Source organism: Panthera onca, chromosome D2 (genome assembly GCF_046562875.1).
Source record: "Panthera onca isolate mPanOnc1 chromosome D2, mPanOnc1 haplotype 2, whole genome shotgun sequence".
Classification (NCBI taxonomy): domain Eukaryota; kingdom Metazoa; phylum Chordata; class Mammalia; order Carnivora; family Felidae; genus Panthera; species Panthera onca.
Window position 1 is genome coordinate 40,622,158 of NC_138349.1, and position 18,234 is coordinate 40,640,391.

The following is an 18,234-nucleotide window of genomic DNA, read 5'->3' on the forward strand; positions in this document are numbered from 1 at the left end:
CTAATGGCAGTGTTGACTAAGAGTCTCTGCTAGAAGCAGACCATTTGGTTAGTTCTTGACTTGGCTTGCTGGCACTTTCCATTTTGATCAGCAGGGAAGAAAGAGCTGCTGAATGCATAGGAATGCAGAGTGAGACTGACCATGTCATCTAGAGTTTGTAAATGTGAAAGAAGAGTACATCAGCCCCAAATTTTCCAAATCCAGGGGAAAATATAGGACTGACCACAGAAAACAGGATGGCAGGCACCAACAATGTCACTTGGCAAATTATGAAGCAGGGGGAGTGGTGAGAGGGCTCTAAAGAGAGCAAGGGGCATCTCCGAGCTCAGGAAGAATGGCAACGAGAGATGGAGGTCAGGGCTGGGACCCAGGAGGAGCTTGAGAACAATGTTGGGACAGTGAAAGGGCTTACAGATGAAACTGCATTTGGATGAATGATGAACACAGCAAGGCTGGCTTTGCTTGGGGGTGATAATGTGCATAGCACCTTAATCCTCCATTATCTCCTTGTGTAGTGAGGCTCCACCATGCTGGAAGGAAGCCCTCGCTCCCCACAATGTCCCTCTTCCTCTCTTCTGAGAAGATCAGTCCATGGCTGCCTTTCAGAGCTTCCGGGCATGCCTGGGCCTGGCTCTGGGCAGGGCTGGTGGCTGCATGGACAGTGCTAGAACTGGCTGTGCCTTTGCCTGTCCTCAGTTTTCCTCCTGGAGGAGTGTCTCTGTGTCCTCCCTGCCCATAGGCAAACCCAGATGTGTCCTTCCTCCTCAGATTCCTCCACTGAAGGGTCTCCACTGGCTGGAACTCTGGGCCTGGGCAGCTCCAGGCCATTCGTGTGGGAAACCTGCGTTTATGAATCAGGGTATAGCAGAATCTCCTGGGGAGCTTCTCCATTTACAACTGTCCTTTTCCCACACGTAGAGTGTCCGATGAGGGGAGTCAGCAGTGGAGCCGGAACTGTCTGGCTAACAGTTGCCTGGGTGATGGAAAAGCCCCGACAGGCTTAGGCTTCCTTCCTGAGAGCCGGCAGGTGAGGGAGAGAAGCACTACCAGAATGCAGTGATGGATCCATGTGGAGTCCCAGTGCAGGGAGGAGGCCTCTGCTCGGATGGCCCTGCTACGGTGGTACTAAGGACAGGTAAGCAGATGGTGACAGGCTCCGGTGACAGGGCCCGGAGCTCTCTCTGCTTAACTGGGACTACATATCCGCATGGTGTAGAAGGTCCACACAAGACAACTATGTGTAACATTGTGGTGTTATCTGGGTCAAAGCGCTTTCCACATGCGTAGAATTTGGGTTTTGCCTACAGCTCCTCTTGCAAATACCAAAGTCTCACTCATATCTTTCACTCCTGGGGGCACCCCCTGTTTAGACTTTAGACTCATGACATTGTTATACGGGAGCCCCACATGCAGCCTGCGGTCTCAAAAGATGTCATTAGGACCCATCTGACATTGAATCCATCCCTGTCTTAGAAAAGGGTTCACTAGCTTCTGTGGCACATTTCTGGTGACGGGGGGCTTTGTGCCCCCCAAGCCACTCTAGCCATGTGGAGGCTGTAGTTAGGAGACATGCCCTTCTTGTAGTGGGTGTGAACCAGCCTCCCTGCAACTCTCCCACCCGACGTGTAAGGCTCTCTTCCCGTGCCCATGGCAAAGTTGCAGATATGAGGGCCTGGATGCATGTCCCTGAAATCTTTCCTTTCTGGGCCAGAGGCTCCTAGCACTTTTCAAATTTTAATGTGCAAATGAATAACCGGGGAATCTCGTGGAAATGCAGACCGAGCTTCTGGGTTTCTAACAAGCTCCCTGGTAATGTGGAGACTGCCGATCCATTGGCCACACTTAGAGAAGCGTGAGTGGGGTGTCCACCCAGTAAGAGTGAGAGCGACCTGAGTTCCTGGCTTGACTCCCTCCCTCAGTGACTGTGTGACTTTGGGAAGTTACTCAACATCTCAGTGCCTTTGCTTCCTTTATGGTAATATGAGGCTAATGAGGGTACCTCTCCTAGGTCTGTTGAGGACGAAGGCCAGTCTCAAAGCTCCTGGCTCCAGGGCTGGCACATGCCATGTGGTTGACAATGTGAACCCTTGGTCACTTTCCACTGAATAGCCCCAGGACCTTTGATTGTTCCCTTGAGGTACTCTACATCTGTGTACCTTTACCAGAAACATGTAGAGGGGCCAAAACTCATAGGAGGGCCCGTGCACTAAATAGAAGATGTAGGCTTGGCCTTGACCCACAATTTCTACAAATAATATGTTTTCACAATTCTCACCACTGCTCTATTAAACACAGTGGTAGAAATAATGGTTTTTCTGGGCAACTCAGAGGAGTGAAATATTAATTCAGAAGCTGAAGGGACATATCAACAAAGGTCTATCCTCTGAGGCTACACTGGTTTCATTCCTGTGTTGGTTAAAAATGCTAAGTAACAATTAGCTAAATCATTGTACGTTGGTATGGTAAGGGAAGTCTATTAGTATTTAACAAATGTCATCTTTGTTTGCTAGATAAAAACTGGGAAGTTCTGGTGTCTTCAAAAGCTGATGTATTACTTGGTGTTTCCTAACTCAGTGTAGGTGCCATTTCCTGTAGGAAACCCCTTTTCTTCCCAGGCTGAGTTAAGTGCTCCTCAGACCACCTTATTAAATTACTTACCACACTGGACTATAATTATCTTTCTTCTCTGTTAGATTTTACCAGATCTTATTATCATGGTATATCTTTAGTGTCCAGTGAAGTGCTTGGCATAGGGTGGGAACTCTAAAAATGTTTGTAAAAAGGGGGCGGGAGGAAAATAGAGAGAAAGAGAGAGAAAAGGAAGGAAGGGAGGAAGAGAGGGAAAAAGAAAGGAAGAGAGGGAAGGAGGGAGGGAGGAAGGAAGGAGGAGAACGGCATTTACAACTGAGTTGGTCTTCATTGACTTTTGTCCCTCGGAAGCATTACCTGCTTCTTAGCAATATAGGCACCTTGCTGTAAGTGATGGAGGCCCTCCTTCTGGCTGACCTGCTGGGGAGCCAGGTGTCCAAGGAATCCCTGCTCTCTGTGTGCATGTTGCATGCTGCCAGACACCCTGTTCCTTTTGTGCATTCATAGGGAAGTTGACCTTGATCTCTAAATATCTACCTTTATGCTTTTAGCTCCATCAGTAGCCCTGCTTATATTGTTTCTAAGACAGAAGATGGCTGCCTCGCCAAACATAAGCTCCCCTTGAGAAAAGTATATTTTTCCTTGTGGGGATGTCGTTACTACCACTATGGTTGTTTTTTAATTAAGGGACTCTACTTTTTTGGGGCAATTCTTTTCCTGGACCCTGAGAATTCTAAGATGAGGTATCACTTTCCATGTTTGAGTAAGAGGAAAGCAAGGTGAGGGGATGCTTGGCCCTGGTGGCAGAGCCAAGATTGCAGCTCGTTCTTCTCACTGGCATCCCAGTGGGTGACTCCTGGGAACCACACTTCTCGGACAGCAGCCTGCCTGTGTCCCTGCCTAAGCATCTGGTTGACTCACCGCGGCCCTGAGCTGGGGGACTTGTGTAGTATTTGCCCAGTGAAATTAAGGTGTGGCCGTACTTATTGGGAAAACAAACGGGTATAAGATCCCGAGTCCAAATCGCGATCAGGAATATGCTCAGAGTCCTTGTATCTGTGCGAGTCCGGGACTTGATGAGCTCTGTGCCTTCCCGTCTGTTTCCAGCCCGGAAACAGCTATCTTTGCCAAAAGAACCAGGATGATGCGTTTTGTGGGGTCCCCTGGGACGTGGGCAGCATAGTCCCGACAGCTGCCTTGACAGCTGTCCTTTCTAAACAGAGAGGGAGACGTGTTTGCTCCCGTATTTCCCATAGCACAAGAATTACATTGCTTCAGCAGATGCTCTGGGTGGAAGCCTGTGGGGACAGGCCTGCTTTCCTTCTTAGCACAGTTGCCCGCAGTGGGCATCGGCTCACAGACTCTCTCTATTCTCAGAAGTACAGAGACAGTTATTGTATTTTGCTCCCCTGACCTGATTCACATACTTCCCTCCACATCCCCAAAGGCCAGGGAGTCGGGGAAATGCAATTTCCTTTTGAGTACAGGGCACAGGCACTGGTCACTAGATTGGGACAGCTAGGGCCTGACTCAGTTCCTTGGGCCAGCCTTGATGGTGGGCTTGGGTCTTCCTCCTCTTTGTCTCCCAACAGGAATGGAGAGCCTGGCCCCGAGACGGCATGGACAGGTGCCGAGGGCTCAAGGAGAGACACCGGGACCGTGGTGGGTGCCAAGGCTGCTCTGTTCAGACACGAAGCCCCTGCGTCCCGGTGGTGATGGAAGGCCTGGGAGGCACAAGGCACTTTACTCACCGGTGGAGACCCACCCCGACCCAGAGAAGAGAGACAGGAGTCCAGGACAGAATCACATCTGCAAACGTGTTTCACTTTTTAAAAGGTAGCCTTTTGTCGATCAGAAAATAGCCTTCAGAGGAAAGCTTCCTCAGTAAAGAAAACCCAGTCTATCCAGATAAACATTTCTGCAAGATTGCCTTGGGTCAGTCCTCAGCCATCTCTGCCTGCAGTGAGCTGGAAATGGCTGCTGTGTTGGAGCGAGGGTGGAGTTGTTGTCTATACCACGCTGGACCTGGAGGGGCTGGGCTGGGTGGTCTGCTTGCGGGCAGGGCTCAGCTCAGCGCAGTGCAGTGATTCTGGGGGCCTTGGGAGTTTGCTCACTGCATGAGCCAGCCCTTGAGAAGAAGAAGGTGGGCAGCTGGGGCAGAGCAGCCATTAGGAATCCTCTGGACCCGCCCCAGGGGCATAGCCAGAGGAGGCCAGGGACTAAGGGAGGGGAAGAGAGAGGGGGTCAGTGGAGCAGATCCAGGATCTGGGAAGGGGCTTGGGAGGGACCCGGTCATGCAAATAGCACCTTCCCAGGGAGAGAAGCCCTTCAGGTGGGGTTTTCTCAGAATCCCTACTTCCTTTGGGAATTTAGGGATCTCACATGGCTAAGTATGTGTTGGGGTGTGTGTGTGTGTGTGTGTGTGTGTGTGTGTGTGGATTGTTTGGGGAAAGGGGAAGTAAGTTCTTCTGGGTTTATCTGGGGGCGGGGAGGTTAATCAGACGCAATTCTCAAGAAATGCCTTCTGTGGCGAAGTCCTCTAGGTCGTTGGTGGAGATGATGCCCAGGCGTGGGGCATCTCCCCCCTCCTCCCCCAGGCTTGGGGAAGGAGCATCAGGGCGCTGGCCTGCAGAGTGCCGGGTGGGGTCGCCTCGAGGCCTAGGGCCCAGCTGAAGCTGCAGGCCGGCCTCTCGGGCCCTCCGGGGCCCGGGCCCAGCTGCCTCGGTGGTGTGAGGGCCCTGATTTAGGAAGGTGGGGGCAGACAGCTGAGAGGAGCAGCGCAGAGGCATCAAGGCCGTCACGGGCAGGGGCCGAAAGTGGGGGTACAGCATGTAGGGAGCATCCGGAGTGTCTGGTGGGGGTGGCTCCGGGGAGCCCCCCTCTGAGGTTGGGATGGAGACCTTGACGTATTTGCCCGTCTCGGGGTCATAGAAGGTCTTGATTCTCACCTGGAGTGGCAGATCGAAGACAAAGTACTCTCCAGATTGGGGGTCTTGGAGAACCTTCTGGGTGGCAGGGTAAGGGGGCAGGGGAGTAAGGGACTGGGATGCCCCAGGCTGCCTCCTGATGGGCTCTGAGAAGGCAGACACTGAGTGGCGGTGGATGGGAGGGGGCAGGGAGCGGACCCCGGGGCACCTGGGTCGGGGCCTCTCTCCGGGGGCTGGTGGCCCTCGTTCAAGGTCCTCCAGGCACGGCTTTTCTTCCAGGGGTTCGCCATGCTTTTCTTGCAGTTGGTCGGTCTTCCTCCTCTTGCTGGCCAGCTTTTTTGCCCGCCGCAGGGCCTTCTCTGTTTTGGGTGGGACTGCAGGAGGCTTGCTGGCCGCCCTCTCCAGTGGGGCGGGAAGTTCTGGTTTCTCAGGGAGGCCTGCTGCGCCGGCGGCCGCGTCCAGCACCAAGCCTCTTGGAGAAAGTGTCCTGAGGTCTTCTGCAGGTGGCTCAAGTTGGGGGTCCGAGCCAGCCTCCCACGTGAGGGCGTGGGTCAGGTCCTCCCTGCGGGCCACCCTGGCAGAGTGGGGGCTGGCCCAGGGACTGGTGTGGGGAGGCTCCCCCGGCAGCAGGCCCGGCTCGCTGGGGGCCTGGGAGGCATCGTCCCAGACGCTGCTGGCGGCAGGGGAGCACGCGCTGCTCTCATCCGGGGAGCTGGCATTGGGGGAAGTTGCCATCTCACCGGGGACCAGTCTTCTCCCCGGGGGCCCTGCTCGGGGTGTAGACAATAAGTGACTTTTGAAATCTTGTGTGTGCTCTTCCCAGCAGGTTCCCGGCTGCTGTGGGGGTGGCTGGTCTTCCAGGTCGCCCTCAGGCAAAGCGATGGTGGGGATGCACCTTGGAGCATCTAGCTTCCCCTGGACTGTGCAGCTGTTCTTGCCATCGTTTGCCACAACTCGACGTGCAGCCTCTGGGGGTGGCTTCAGCCCTTCAGCCTCTGCCACGAGTGGAGGAGATGCGATGTTCCCCGTTGGGGCTGGCACCTGCCCGTGGTCCTCTGTGCTCTCCCAGGCCATGTGCTTCAAGTGTGTGCCCTGCGTGTTAGCGGCTGTAGGCGTGTTGGCCACTTCCTGGCTCTCAGGGCCACAAAGACCAGCCTCTTCTCCCCAGCCTGGCTTTGGCAGGTCTTCCTCTTTGTGGCCGCTGCCCAGAGGGTCCTCTGATGACATGGCCCTCAGGAGGGGCAACATGATGGGTTTTATCACGGGGGTGGCCCTGAGGGTGTTGTCTTTAATTGCAAACAGTTTGTGCTTGTTCATAGTGGAAGATGGCGAGGGGGTAGGGTCTCTGGTTGTATCCTTACTTCCCGCGATCCAAGTGCCTCTGAAGTTAGCTTCCTCTCTCGATGCCTTCCTGGGTCTACATCCAGACGAGCTTTCCCCTTCTTGCGACGATGCCCCCTGGCTGTGCTCCTGCATGCACACCTGCCCGTTACTTAAGGCACCGTGCTGTGTCTTGTCTTTCCCTATTGCTTTCTCCTTCTCGTCCTTCTGACTGTCACCTGCACTTACGTCATTCCTCCTGTCTTCCTGCTGGCTCTCCGTGAACCACGTCTTCTGCTGGTCCTCAAAGGAGGCAAAGGACTGGTCTGAAGAGCTGGTGCTGAATTTGGCCTTACCTTTGAAGCATGGCATGAAATCCGACTGGCTGTCACTGTAAAACACATCTTCTTCCTCGGGAGAGAGCGGCCCTGGGGAGAATTTCTGGTTGAAGTTTGGATTCTGAAGTCCTGCCTCTCTCTCGGGTTCTGTCTCTTGAGACACAGATCTCAAGAACCCCTTTTCTAGGCTGGGAGTCTTTGGTTTCTCTGCAGCCTTCCCTGCCTCAGGCTCTCTACTGCAAAGCCGCAGAGACAGGTGCTTCCTGGGGCACTGTTCCCTCGACTCTGGACACTTCCCAGACCTGGTGGTGCCCATTTCCGGTTCTCCGTCGTCCTTCTCATAGCTGTTCCTGTCAGCTCCCTCCCCATTGACGGAGAAGGGGGCTTGGGTGATGGCTGGAGGTGAGTTAAGAGTTAGATAGTTGTCCACAGAGGCTGTACCAGGGTCAGCTTTAGGGTCCATCTGGGTACTGATGTGTGACACAGAAGGGGCATCAGCTGCCCTTTCCTTAGAAAGCTCATTTGGAGGGCTCTCCTCAAGCCCATTGGGAAGGATGATCCCATTGCTCACGGGTTCTTGCTTGCCCCTGGTTTTCTCCTCGAGGCCTTTCGAGAGAGGTGAGGGACTATATGTGCTCTTGACACGCTTCCGTACATCCTTCAGGTTGAACAGCAGGCTAGGGGCTTTGGATTTGTAGCTGTCCCGAGACTGACATTCACTGGGTTCCTTCTCTTGGTACCCGTTTAGCTGTCCTGAGGGTGATGGGGTTATCTCCACCGGCTGGCTGTCAGATGGCTCCAGGATATTCTTGGTGGGTATGATGGGGGTCAGAAGCTTACTGATGTTGAAAGGAGGGCTGTAATGCTCGTTGGGGTCCATGGGCATGTCAAGAGCCTCGTTTTCTGGAAACTGTCCCTGGGGATTGTGCTTTGTGTACAAGGCTGGGCCTCTTATGGTGGCCTGCTTCTTCTCTTCCGATGCATCTTGTAGACTTTCCTTCTTTCCTTTGCCGGACTTTGGTTTCCTCCATGGTGGCTGGGTGGGCTTCCCCTGAAGGTCGGGCTGGGAGCTAGAATTTCCCTCTGTACCGAATACCTGGGGCCCCGAATCCCGAGGTCCCCAGGGTCCCGATGCAGAGAGAGCCCCTGCTGCCAGCCTGCTCTCCTCCTGACTGCAGCTGGCCCGGGCCTGGCAGGGGGAGACTTTGTGCTCAGAGGCCGGGGGCTCTTTTAACAAGGGCGTGTTCTCGTAATGCTTGGGGGCTTTGCTTTCTGGGACAGGGTCAGCAGCCTCCTTTCTCTCGGGCAGCCGCGGTTGGTGGGCATTCCACGACTCAAAAGCACTGTTTTCACTATGAAGAAAGGTCCCTTTGCGAGGCCACTCCTTACCTCTTCCAGACTCGCCCTTGGATGGCTTGTGGGGAGGAGAGGGGAACTTTGACTCGAACGCATTGGCTGCGTTTTCAGATGTTGGGAGGAAGCTGCTGGAGCTGTGACAGGCCATCTCGGGGTTCTTGGGGGACTCCTGCTCTCCGTGCTTCTTGCCAGGCTGGTGGCTACTCTGATGGGCTCCAGAGACTTCAGCGGGCACCCTCCTGACAGTCAGAAAGGCAGAATCGAAGCAGAAGTTGACGCCACTTTCTGGAAGAGGAGCAAATTTGGGGGGGTTCTTGAGAGCCGGGGGCTTACTGGTTGGGGGCCTGCTGTCACAGCGTTGGCTCTCAGTCCTGTCAAAAGACTTAATTAGCGATGACACTTTAGAAACAGGCTTGTTGCTGCTCCTCAGGCCGGAAACTGGCACCTCCAGTCTCCTCTGGGCTGGCGTCATTGGGGGGCTGCTTTTGGGATACTTCTCCTCCCCTTGAACGTACTTGGGTAGCTGCTGGAACGTGGCTGCCCAGCCCGAATGCTCGGTGCCTTGTGACGGTAACTGGCTCCAAATACCGCTTTTCCTGTGGGTGTGGCTCACCGTTCCCTGGTGAAGACTCCCAAACACCTGGCGGGTGATATCCGGGGACAGGGTCAGGTCGGAGTCGTGGAAGGATGTGTCCTCTGAGATGCACAAGCTTCGGAACGCCCGGTCTGTGAGGCTGCTCACCTCCCTGTCTGCATCGTCCAGCACACTGCCGATGCTCGAGGAGTCGCTGAACCCGTCCGTGCACTTCTTATTCCCCTGCATCGTCCGCCAGCTAGGAAGACTGTCCCCCGGTCAGCCAGCGGGTGCCTCTGGGTGACGGTTCTAGAGGGGTTAGATGCAGCCCTCTTTCCACAAAACTAGACCTTCCTGGTGACCAGACGCAATTGTAAAGTGGGATTTTTTTTTTTTTTTTTCTCTGCAAAAGAAAGACGTGCAGGGTATGAACAGGCTATCCGACTTAGCGGCTCCCTGTGAGAGCTACACACTGGTCCAGATGGGTAATGGTGCCTGTGGTGGTTAATTTTATGTGTCATCTTGGCTGGGCCCTCATGCCCAGTTTTTGGTTAAACACATCTAGATGTTGCTATGAAAGTAATTTTAAGATGTAATTAACATTTAAATCAATAGACCTTGGGAAAAGCAGATTACTTGCTCTCCATGCTGCGGGTGAGCAGCATCTCAAAGACTGAGCTCCCCAGAGGAAGGGAGGATTCAGCCCCCAGTCCTTGGACTGCGGCTGCAACACTGACTCCCCCCTGGGTCTCCAGCCTGCCCCGCAGATGTCAGACCTGCCAGCCCCCATCACTGCAAGAGCCAGGTCCTTAAAATAAATCTCTTTCTGTATGTGCACATCCTATTGGTTCTGCTCCTCTGGGGAACCCTGCCCAAGACAATGTCTAAAGTTCAGATGTGTCATTTTTGCAGAGAGGTCTTCCCTGACATTCCATGGGGGTGTCCCCTCCCCACTTTCTCTCACAGTACCTGGTTCATCCTCTTTGTGGTACTGAGCATAATCTAAAGTTAAGTTGCCCATCCCATCATTATACTGTAAGAGCCAGGAGCTCAGGAGCCGCTAGACTGTCTGTCTGCTCATTGAACTTGTCCTGGAGCCACCCCAAGAGGGCACAATCCCCAAGAGCCTGCATCACCTGGGCCCCTCAACTCTCCGACTTGCCCTTGGGTGTGACCATTGGGAGATGCTGGGTGCAGCCTGGAAAGACCTAGAATCCCTGGCATTTCTCCCCCATCCCTGATTCTGGCTATGGTGTGGGGTCTTGGCAATTCTGCGGTCCTCCCTCGCTATGGCCCCTCCCCTGGCCTCGGTCTCTTTCTTGGCCCAGCAACACTGCTCCCCTTCTCCCTGGGGGCTCCCGGGGGCGGGGGGGATGTCTCCCATTCCTCCTGAATAGCTCCACGTGCTGGGGTCTCCCGAATTCTTATGGCCTGTTATGGTCCCTTCATTAGATTTTCTTCTTTTTTTAAAAAAAAATTGTGGTGAAATATACAGGACACAAAATTTACCAACGTAAGCACTCTAAGTGCACAGTAGTGTTAAGTACATTCATACTGGTGCAACCACCATTCCTCTCCAGAACTTTTTACAACATGCCAGACTGAAACTCTGTACCTGTTAAATGCCAACTCCACTCCCCACTCCCCCCTACTGCCGACCTCAGCCCTGGCAGCCACTGTCTATTTTCTGTTTCTATGAATTCGATTACTCTAGGCACCTCATACGAGTGGAATCACACCGTATTTGTTTTTTTATGGCTGGCTGATTCACTTAGCAGAATGTCCTCAAGGATCATCCATTTCCATCCTGTTTCCCCGCCTTTTTAAGGCTGAATAGTATTCCCGTGTCATCACATCCTTGCCAGCACTTGTTAGTTTCTGTCTCTCTCTCTCTCTTTTTTTGTAGTAGCCATCTTAATGGGTGTGGGGCTGTACCTTGCATTTCCTTCTGGGTCCTGTCTGAGATGCTGCTTCCGCTGGGGACCCTGGCCACTTCTCCCGAGGTACATACTTACGCTGCCTGGAACACGCCTGGCCCAGGCAGGAGAAAAGTCAAGGAGCACATGACAAGTCAGCTAAAGTAGCAAGTGTAGACCCTAGCATGGGCCCAAGTGGTGGGCATTTGGGACGGTGAACATCTGGCAGGGTGCTCTAAGTTGTCAGCTGACAGATGACACTGTCACACAGTGGCTTCCTTCCCATTGGCAGTAGAAGCTGGCAAGGCTGAATTCTTCCCTCCTTGGCTGGCTGGTTGGAAGGATAACACTGCCAGGGCTTTAGGGGACGGAACATGAAGATGCTTCCATCAGGGAGGTAGGGCCTGCACACCTTGTGTCCCTGTCCTGTCCTGGCCCCACGTGGGGGACAGTGCACGAGGTGTCATGCCCAGGCCTGAGGCTGCTGGGCCAGCAGCATTGTGTTTCAGTCCTGGAGGCCAGCCTTCTTTGGGGCTTTTTGTTTCCTGTGTCTCGACCACAGCCCTCCGGTGGGTTTCCAGTGTTGACTCATTGGCAGGCAGACCTGGTTTTATGAATGGGAGAACTGAGCGGGCTGTGCTGGAGAGAGGAAGGACCACAAATTTTAGCAAACCCCCAATTCACTCTGCAAAAGCCTCTAATGACGTGCTCCTCAGCCCTGCCTTGAAAATCAGGGCTGCTTCTCCCAGAAAGCATATTACAGGCCTTTTAGGGGGCAGAGGACATCTGCCTCAGCCCTCGGGCCCTGCTGGCTGGCCAGCCTCACTCCCTTCCTCACAGGCTTCCCCTTCTAGGCGGCACGCCTCTGGTCACAGGGATGGGAGCATTTGGATGTCAGGGAAAGTTCTGGCCGTTCTGATCAAAGGAACAATCCCTGTGGTCTCCACCCTGTTGACGCCCTCTCTTCCTGGTCGCACGGGGACACAAATCCTGGAATGGAGTGTGTTTGTTTGCTAGAGCTGACACAACGAAGTACCACAAAGTGCTGGCTTACACAACAGAAAGTATCTCCTGGTGCTAGAGGCTGGAAGTCCCAGATCGAGGTGTCAGTCGGGTTAAGTCCTTTTGCAGGCTGCAAGGAAAGGGTCTGTTCCAAGCCGTTCTTCTTGGTTTGTAGATGCCCATCTTCTGTGTCTTCTCACTGTCTTTCCTGTGTTTCTCTCTGTCCAAACTTCCCCTTTTTATAAAAGCATCAATCCTTTAGGATTAGAGCCCACCCTAATGATCTCATCTTAACTAATTACAGCTGCCATGACCCTATTTCCAAGTAAGATCTCATTCTGAGGTCCTGGGGGTTAGGACTTCAACATGTGAAAATTTGGGGAATACAACTCAGCTCACAACACCGAGGCCTTCAGTCTGCAATCTTGAGGAACGAGCAATGACAATTAAAGACCAATATGCTGAGGACAACCTGGTGGGCAGGACAGTCCTGGGTCATCAATGACATGGCTGAGCGGTGAGTCTGTGCCAGAACTACCTGCTCTGGATTTGTGTGATTGGGGTGGGGCGGGGGACTTTAGTGGCTTCGACCACGGTGGGTCAAGTTTTCTGGATCTTGAGGTCCTGCCAATACAGTCAGGGAGGCTTCCGGCATCCTGAATGCTGGGGTCTTGGTCTTGGCAATGGCTGTGCTCCGTAATGGTAATACTGGGGTTTCCATACTTCCACATTTACGTGAAAATAGGACAGTAGAGATTTAAATTTAGAGTCTTAAAGTAAGCAACTCCCAGCCAATTAAATACCACCCCCATTAGCAGATATTTATTTTTTGAACGCTCAGCTTCCATCCATCTCCTCTGAGTAAAAGCACTTGATAACTTTGGGGCAATTTCCTGTCTCCGCTGTGGTTAGTCTTGGTGGGGTTGAAAGTTCAAGGTGCCTGCCGAGATCTCCCCGGGTCCAGAGCAGACGTGAGACCCAGGCCAGGCCCTTTGTACTGTTTCTTCTAAAGTGATGCCAGGATGGAAATGTGCTCGAACGTTCTTTCCAGTGGCAGAGCTGTCTGCTCACTCTTGCCCAGGCTGGGACTTCACCATTCACCTGGAGTCTGCAAGGGCTCCATTTTCCTTTTAATACTCATCTATTTCAGCTGAATTTGCCCAGTTTCTGTTTCTGTTGTGCATGGCCAAAGAACTCTAATTGATTTTGGGTTGTGTCGTAATTCCACACACTAATAAAAGATGTCCACTGATATTTGGAGTATTCAGAAAATACAGTAGTTTCCCCTTACATGAGGGATACATTCCAAGACCCCTAGTGGATGGCTGAAAACTGTGGGTGGTAGTATAGAACCCTGTCCACACTATGTTTAACCTATGATAAAGCTTACTTTATAAATCAGATGCAGGAAGAGATTAACAACAATACGATAGTATACAATAGTAAATAGAACAATTATCACAATATACTATAATAGAAGTTATGTGAATGTGGTCTCTCTCTCTCAAAATCTGACTGTACTGTACTTACCTTTCTCGTGATGATGTGAGATGATAAAATGTCTATGTGAGGAGATGGCGGGGAGTGAATGACGTGGGCACCGTGAAGTAGGGTTAGGCTATTACTGACCTTCTGACTGTATGTCAGAAAGAAGGACCATACATGCTTCCAGACCATGGTTGACTTCAGGTGACTGAAATCGCAAAAAAGCAAAACCATGGATAAGGGGGAGCTACTGTAACCACATTTCTCCTGCCTTGGGAAGAAGAGAGGCCTTTATTCAGATAACTTCTTCAATTCTGATTTGATTTCCCTGGCTTCAGATGGGACAGTCATAAATTTGGTTTCACCCTCCACCTCTCCCTCTCGTCTCCCGATGTCCAGTGGAGCCACCACAGCGGCTGACAACCGAAAGTGTTTCCTTGGGTTGGTTCCATACCTGTTATGGCAGTGGGGACTGCAGGTGCCTGCCTCGCTGGGTTTTAGGGTCTGTAGTTTTAAAACTTCTTCTCATGCTTGCATTCACTGTTATCATTGCCCCATCTAGAAAGAAGAAAAATAATATTAGTGGACCCAACTGACCAACTGGTCAAGCACATACTGGGTGCAAAAGATGTCTTTAAATGTCAGTAAGACACTTGGCTTTGAAAGCGAACTGTCTTACTGACATTTAAAGACATATATATATATGTCTATATAATGTATGCATATATATGTGTATATATATACTATATATGCCATAATTATATTATATAGTATATAATTATATAATATATTATATAATATATAAATATATTATAATATATAATATAATATAAATGTATATATATAAATACACATGTATATGTATATATTTAATCTGCACTAGAGATTAAATATTATATATTATAAAATATTATATTAGAATATATAATATAAAATATATTATATATAATCATATATTATAATTATAATATATAATATATATGTATATATATGCATATATATGTATATATATAAATGCACATATTATGTATATATTTAATCTGCACTGGAGCTCAACAAAATTCCAGACATAGACATTTTTGGTGAAAAACAATATAGGGCCAGTATCCATACCTTCCAATATTCATTAATTCATCCCTGGTCCAAGGAATCTTCAGGAACCTGTACTAAACTGTTGGGATTTCTAATACGATTGGCGCAGTCGTGAATTATTTTTTGCTAGTCATATCTGACCAAAGGCCCTTTCCCACGTGGATTCATAACTCAGGTTTTGCAGTAAAGAGAATTGGAGTGGCAGAACTTGAATCCACTCAGCAAGCTGTAGCGCGGTGTTCGATTTATTGTTGGCAGGAGGCTTGAGTATCTATTTTGACAGCTAAAAGAACCAAAAAGCTGCCCAGGAGAATTCGAAGAGTGTACAGAATAAAGTGTAAGCTAATTAAAATAAATCCATTATGCAAATTTTAAATGCAGACCATTGGGGCTTCCTCAAGACCTTCCACACCTCACAGCTCCTGGATAATTGATCTGGTCCGTGGTAGTTTATTAATAATATTAATAATCATACTAACTCAGATTTGTGGAGTACATTTCTTTGGAGGCTCACAGAGGGCTTTGTGTCTACCACCATCTGTCTGGCCTCGTCCCTGACTCCTAGGCTGTCCTTTGTCCTCACACCGCGCTGGGTTCCCTATCTCAAGCTCATGCCGTATTGTCACAGGTCACATATCATAAGCCACATATCCCGGGAATTGATGGTAGCTTCATTTTCTTCTCAACTAGAAAGAAAATCCCCTGAACCCAGAAAAGAAATCTTTAAACACAGAAAAGTAAATCAATTACTTGCCTTTGTGGACTGAGCTTGTCAACATGGAAGCAATGCTCAAACTAGGCATAGAAAAGAAGGAGCAAGAATGAAAGAGACATTCCACTGGAATGGAGAAGGACTGCTGACCTTGGATATTAAGACCATCTGAAAAATTCAGATTGACCCTTTTGTGTCACTAGATAGTTGGTCCATTTCATTGCCTGCCACTCCACTGAGATGCAGCTCAGAGATAAGGACGAAATCAGTCCATGTGGCATGTGGCCGAGACGTAGATGTAGAAGGGTGTGGTGACGTTTATTTTGTGAACATTTAGGGAGACTGTCACTCTGTGCTTGGATTCATGGACTCACTGTCAGTGCTGCTGAAACACACTTTTTAGAGGCTGACAAATCTGCCCCACTCACTGCTTCGGGGACTCCCTTGGGCTATGCAACATTCATTCTCAGCACCGCATTCAGGAACAGCTTGTAAAACTCAAATCTGTTCATGTCAACCTCTTTATTAGAACCCCTCAATGGTTTCCCAGTTTTCAAGAGTGAAAATCAGCCTCCTTAACAAAAAGCCTTCTTTTCCATCTTCCTCTTGAACTATTTCCCCCCCCCCTCCCTTGGCTTTCCAGAGTGTGCCTCAGAGCCTTTGCACACATTATTCCCTCTCCCTGGAATTATTTACTTTCACCTTTTCCCTATTACCTGCTTAACTCTTACATATGCTTCCGAACCCAGCTCACGGGACCCTTCAATAAGGCAGCTTCTTTAGGCTATTTTAAGTCTCCCTGTTATATGCTTTCATATCTGGCCATACCCACTCCTTTGCAGTACTTAATATAATTGTACTTAAGTAGTTAACTGGGCGATTATTATTTAATGTTTGTCTTTACTGATAACCTGGGCGCTTCTCTGTGGCTGTGTCCCTGTCTGGCTGGCTCTCCAGGCTACCCTCAGGGAGCATAGCGCACAGCGCAAGAAATATCTGGTAAATGAGTGAGCAAATCACTTTACCTCTGTCATATTATTCACACTGCTGACTGGCTTAGCAGGACTTATTTTATGGGAAGTCAATTATAATTCGATTCATTCCAGACTTATCACAAATCTCAAATTAGTGAATTTGAATTCAAGTGGATTTCATTTACTTTTTGATTCCCAGCCCTAAAATATGTAAAGTCTGCCTGTGGTAAGAGGTGGGAACAGGTGGAAGAGCTGTCTTAGAGACGGCTCCCAGGCTGGCATGCTGGAAGGCGTTCATTTGCACCATGGCATATACCATTTAAGTTGGGATTGAGTTTCAGGTTAATCCGGGAGAAGTAAGAAGCAACTTCATGACCTCTCCATTTTCCCATTTGTCTTGTTAATTGCACTCAGGGCTCCAGTTGGGGGATGACTTTGATTCCCTCCGGAGGGCCAGCATCCAGTAAATATTTGTTGAGTACATTAACTGGGGTGTTGTTTACGGTCACATCACAAATAGTCATTAACTGATACATTATCTAAATCGTGGGTGCCAGCAGATGGCATGTTGGCCTCTGCCCTGTGTTGTACAGGCCATCCTGGAGAACACCCACAGCACTCTGTTTTCTGGTCCTCCCGACGCTCCGCCTGCTGATGCCAGATGCTGGGAAAGCTGGCATCGGGTAGAGCGGGTTCTGCAAAGCATCAGGATGCACAAGGGGTTTGGGGTACCCCGGCAGGAAGTAGTGGACTAGACTTTCCCGTTCAGCCGCTGGGGCGGGGTAAAGGGGCTGGTGACACATCCATCTTGAAGACTTGCTTGGTGGGGGAACTGGGGGCATGTCTGCACCCCTGTGGCCTTCAGCCTGGGAGAGTTAACACTTGAGGATGTATTTTGTTTTTTCCTTATTGCCAGGGTCATCTTTTGGGGTCAGAATACCTATCAGACAAACCACATCTGAGTGTGCATCCTCATGAATCAGCTTTTTCTCCTGACGTGCAACGAAATGCCCTCTGCACAGTCATCACTAGGTTCTGTCTCTTCTGAAATGTTTTCTCGTGTGGTGCTGTTTTCTGTGCCACACTGCAGGATGCTGTCGAACCATCGTGCACTGGAATATGCCGACTTCTGCAGATACAGTTTCCTCTCTTCTGGTCCCTTACAAATGCCTCTGCGCGACCCCAAAGGCCCTCTTGGTGGCAGAGCTGGGGCTCTCCCCATGCTCGCCTCTCTCCAGGCCTGCAGTGCGCTGATGAAGGAGCAGTAGGCCCAGGTGACTCTTGGCTTGGCTCCTTGGAGTCCTACTCTCGCTGCCGGCCATGTCTCTTTGTGTCCCCCAGCCACCGACTGCTGACTGCTTCCTCCTCAGCTCTCCTCTTCCTTGTAGAGTTTTTGTTTTTTTTTTTTTTTTTTTTTTTTAACGGCTTTATTCCACTTCATCTGCTGTAAATCCATCTTTCCAACAAGGTCTTGAGCTCCTTGGAGTGAGAGCCCCGACCTGCTTCGTCTTTGACTGAGAGGATCGCCGGTGCATGGTGGTCACTCGGCACTGTTTTCAGCTGCTGCAGCTGAACGCGCTTCCTGGCTCCTAAGGGTGTGAGGACAGAGGCTTGCTGCAAGTGTGTGGTGTGGTTGCAGGAGGGCCGAAAGCTCTGCCACCCTGCAGTCTCCTCGCCTCCCACCGGGCTCCTGGCTGGAGCCCGCCCAGGCCTGAGACGGACGACACACAGCCCGACTTCTGCTGGTCTGTCCCAGGCAGTGTGGACAGGAAGTGGCTGGAGGAGGGGGCTCATACCCCTCGCCCTCTGCACACCCTTCTCCAGACGCCCTACATACCGCTACTCATCCCAGCCCCGTGGCTGAAGAATGGTTGGGATATTTTGTATCAGAGTTCTCCGTAAAATTAATCATCACATACTTAAGTTAAAAACACGTGTTCATTGTTTAT

The 18,234-nt window shown here is 50.7% G+C and overlaps 1 protein-coding gene across 7 annotated transcripts in view; it reads right to left on the bottom strand.

Moving 5' to 3' along the window:
* Window positions 1-4,392: 4,392 nt before the first annotated feature.
* CD2H10orf71 (chromosome D2 C10orf71 homolog) overlaps window positions 4,393-18,234 on the bottom strand; it is a 28,626-nt gene continuing 14,784 nt past the window's right edge. For 5 of the 7 annotated variants that reach the window (XM_078434517.1, XM_078434519.1, XM_078434518.2 and 2 more), the window contains 3 exons: window positions 13,962-14,065; window positions 13,553-13,715; window positions 4,393-9,507 (listed from right to left, as the gene is read on the bottom strand). In XM_078434517.1, coding sequence (XP_078290643.1) covers window positions 5,100-9,353 — 4,254 coding nt within the window. In that variant the 5' untranslated portion in view covers window positions 9,354-9,507; window positions 13,553-13,715; window positions 13,962-14,065 and the 3' untranslated portion in view covers window positions 4,393-5,099. Of the gene's footprint in view, window positions 9,508-11,039; window positions 11,625-13,552; window positions 13,716-13,961; window positions 14,066-18,234 lie in introns of those variants that run through there. The other 2 variants (XM_060642193.2, XR_013550495.1) reach the window with 2 other exon arrangements.